This window comes from Cebus imitator, unplaced genomic scaffold (assembly GCF_001604975.1).
Source record: "Cebus imitator isolate Cc_AM_T3 unplaced genomic scaffold, Cebus_imitator-1.0 Scaffold1302, whole genome shotgun sequence".
Lineage (NCBI taxonomy): Eukaryota > Metazoa > Chordata > Mammalia > Primates > Cebidae > Cebus > Cebus imitator.
Genome location: NW_016108617.1, coordinates 1 through 1,293, shown reverse-complemented (window position 1 = coordinate 1,293; position 1,293 = coordinate 1). Strand labels below are relative to the sequence as shown.

The window sequence follows — 1,293 nt, the reverse complement described above, 5'->3', positions numbered from 1 at the left end:
TGATCCACCCGCCTCGGCCTCCCAAAGTGCTGGGATTACAGGCTTGAGCCACCGCGCCCGGCAGGTAAGAGCATTTTAAAAAGAAAAAAAAGGAAAACAAAAGAGCCATCGACACCTTCGAGCCACTTTACAAGGATAATAGCATCGCCCTCCTCTCCGCCCCTCACCAACATGGCCGCCCCCAGGGGGATAAGCCGGTCTGAGGGGCGGAAGTGACGCACAGCGGAAGTCCGTCCCGCCTGTCGGCCAAGGGTCCCCGAGCTCAGCGGCTGCTCTAGTCTGCGGGCTGCGAGGTGCGGGATGTTGCAGGCCGGGCGGCTCCGGGGCGACGCGGCGTTGGCGCTGCTGCTGGCGGCCCGAGTGGTGGCGGCGTTCGAGCCCATCACCGTGGGTCTCGCCATCGGGGCCGCGTCGATCATCACCAGCTACCTGACCTACGATGACATCTACTGCCGCTTCGCCGAGTGCTGCCGCGAGGAGCGGCCGCTCAACGCTTCGGGTACTGCGCGCGCGCGAGCGGCGGGTCGGCGCTGCTGGGGGCGCCGGGGCCTCTGTGACCCCTGGCGGGGCGCTGGCGCGCGGAGGGACGGGCCGCGCGGCCTCTAGACGGCGGTAGTCCCAGCCGGGGTGGGCGGGGAGCGGAGGCGGCGGCCCTGGAAACCGTTCGACCGTTCGCGGAAACGCGGTCCGGACTCCAGCCCTGGAAGCAGTGCCTTCGCAGACCGCCTCCAGATCGTGCGCCTCTGCCCAGCGCCTTTCTGAAGTTCCCGTTCCTGGGGATCACAGGCTGAAGAAACGGAAAGTTCCGTGGCCAGCCCTTCTGCGCCCTGCCCACCCTATCAGGTGGCTTTCAGACGTGCGGCGTCGCCCACAAAGCCCACATTGGGCCCCCGGTTTTCCTTCAGGCCAGCAGGGATGGCTGGGAATAGAAAGCTCTCAGTCGAGCGATGGTTCATATCTGGATGGATGAGCATTTAGCCTCCCTATCCGACGCCGAAGCGTTAAGGACCTCCACGTAATGCATTTCCTTGAAAGTGGCATGAGTGCCTCAGTGTCGTGCTGGCCCTAGGGTTTGGCAGACACCCTGCTGGGTCCCTGGATAATCTGTGCTTCTCGCTTTGACCAGCTGGGATAGTGCTGCGTTGCTGATGCATTTGTTTTTTGTTTTTTGTTTTTTTTTCTTTTGAGACGGAGTTTCGCTCTTGTTACCCAGGCTGGAGTGCAATGGCGCGATCTCGGCTCACCGCAACCTCCGTCTCCTGGGTTCAGGCAATTCTCCTGCCTCAGCCTCCT

General features: G+C 62.9%; 1 protein-coding gene across 1 annotated transcript; it reads left to right on the top strand.

The window, feature by feature from the left end:
• Nucleotides 1–226: 226 nt before the first annotated feature.
• Nucleotides 227–1,179, top strand: LOC108298971 (torsin-1B-like). The gene has a single exon (XM_017521441.2). The coding sequence runs from the start codon at nt 301–303 to the stop codon at nt 604–606; it is 306 nt and encodes a 101-aa protein (XP_017376930.1). The 5' UTR covers nt 227–300; the 3' UTR covers nt 607–1,179.
• The last annotated feature ends 114 nt before the right edge of the window (nt 1,180–1,293 follow it).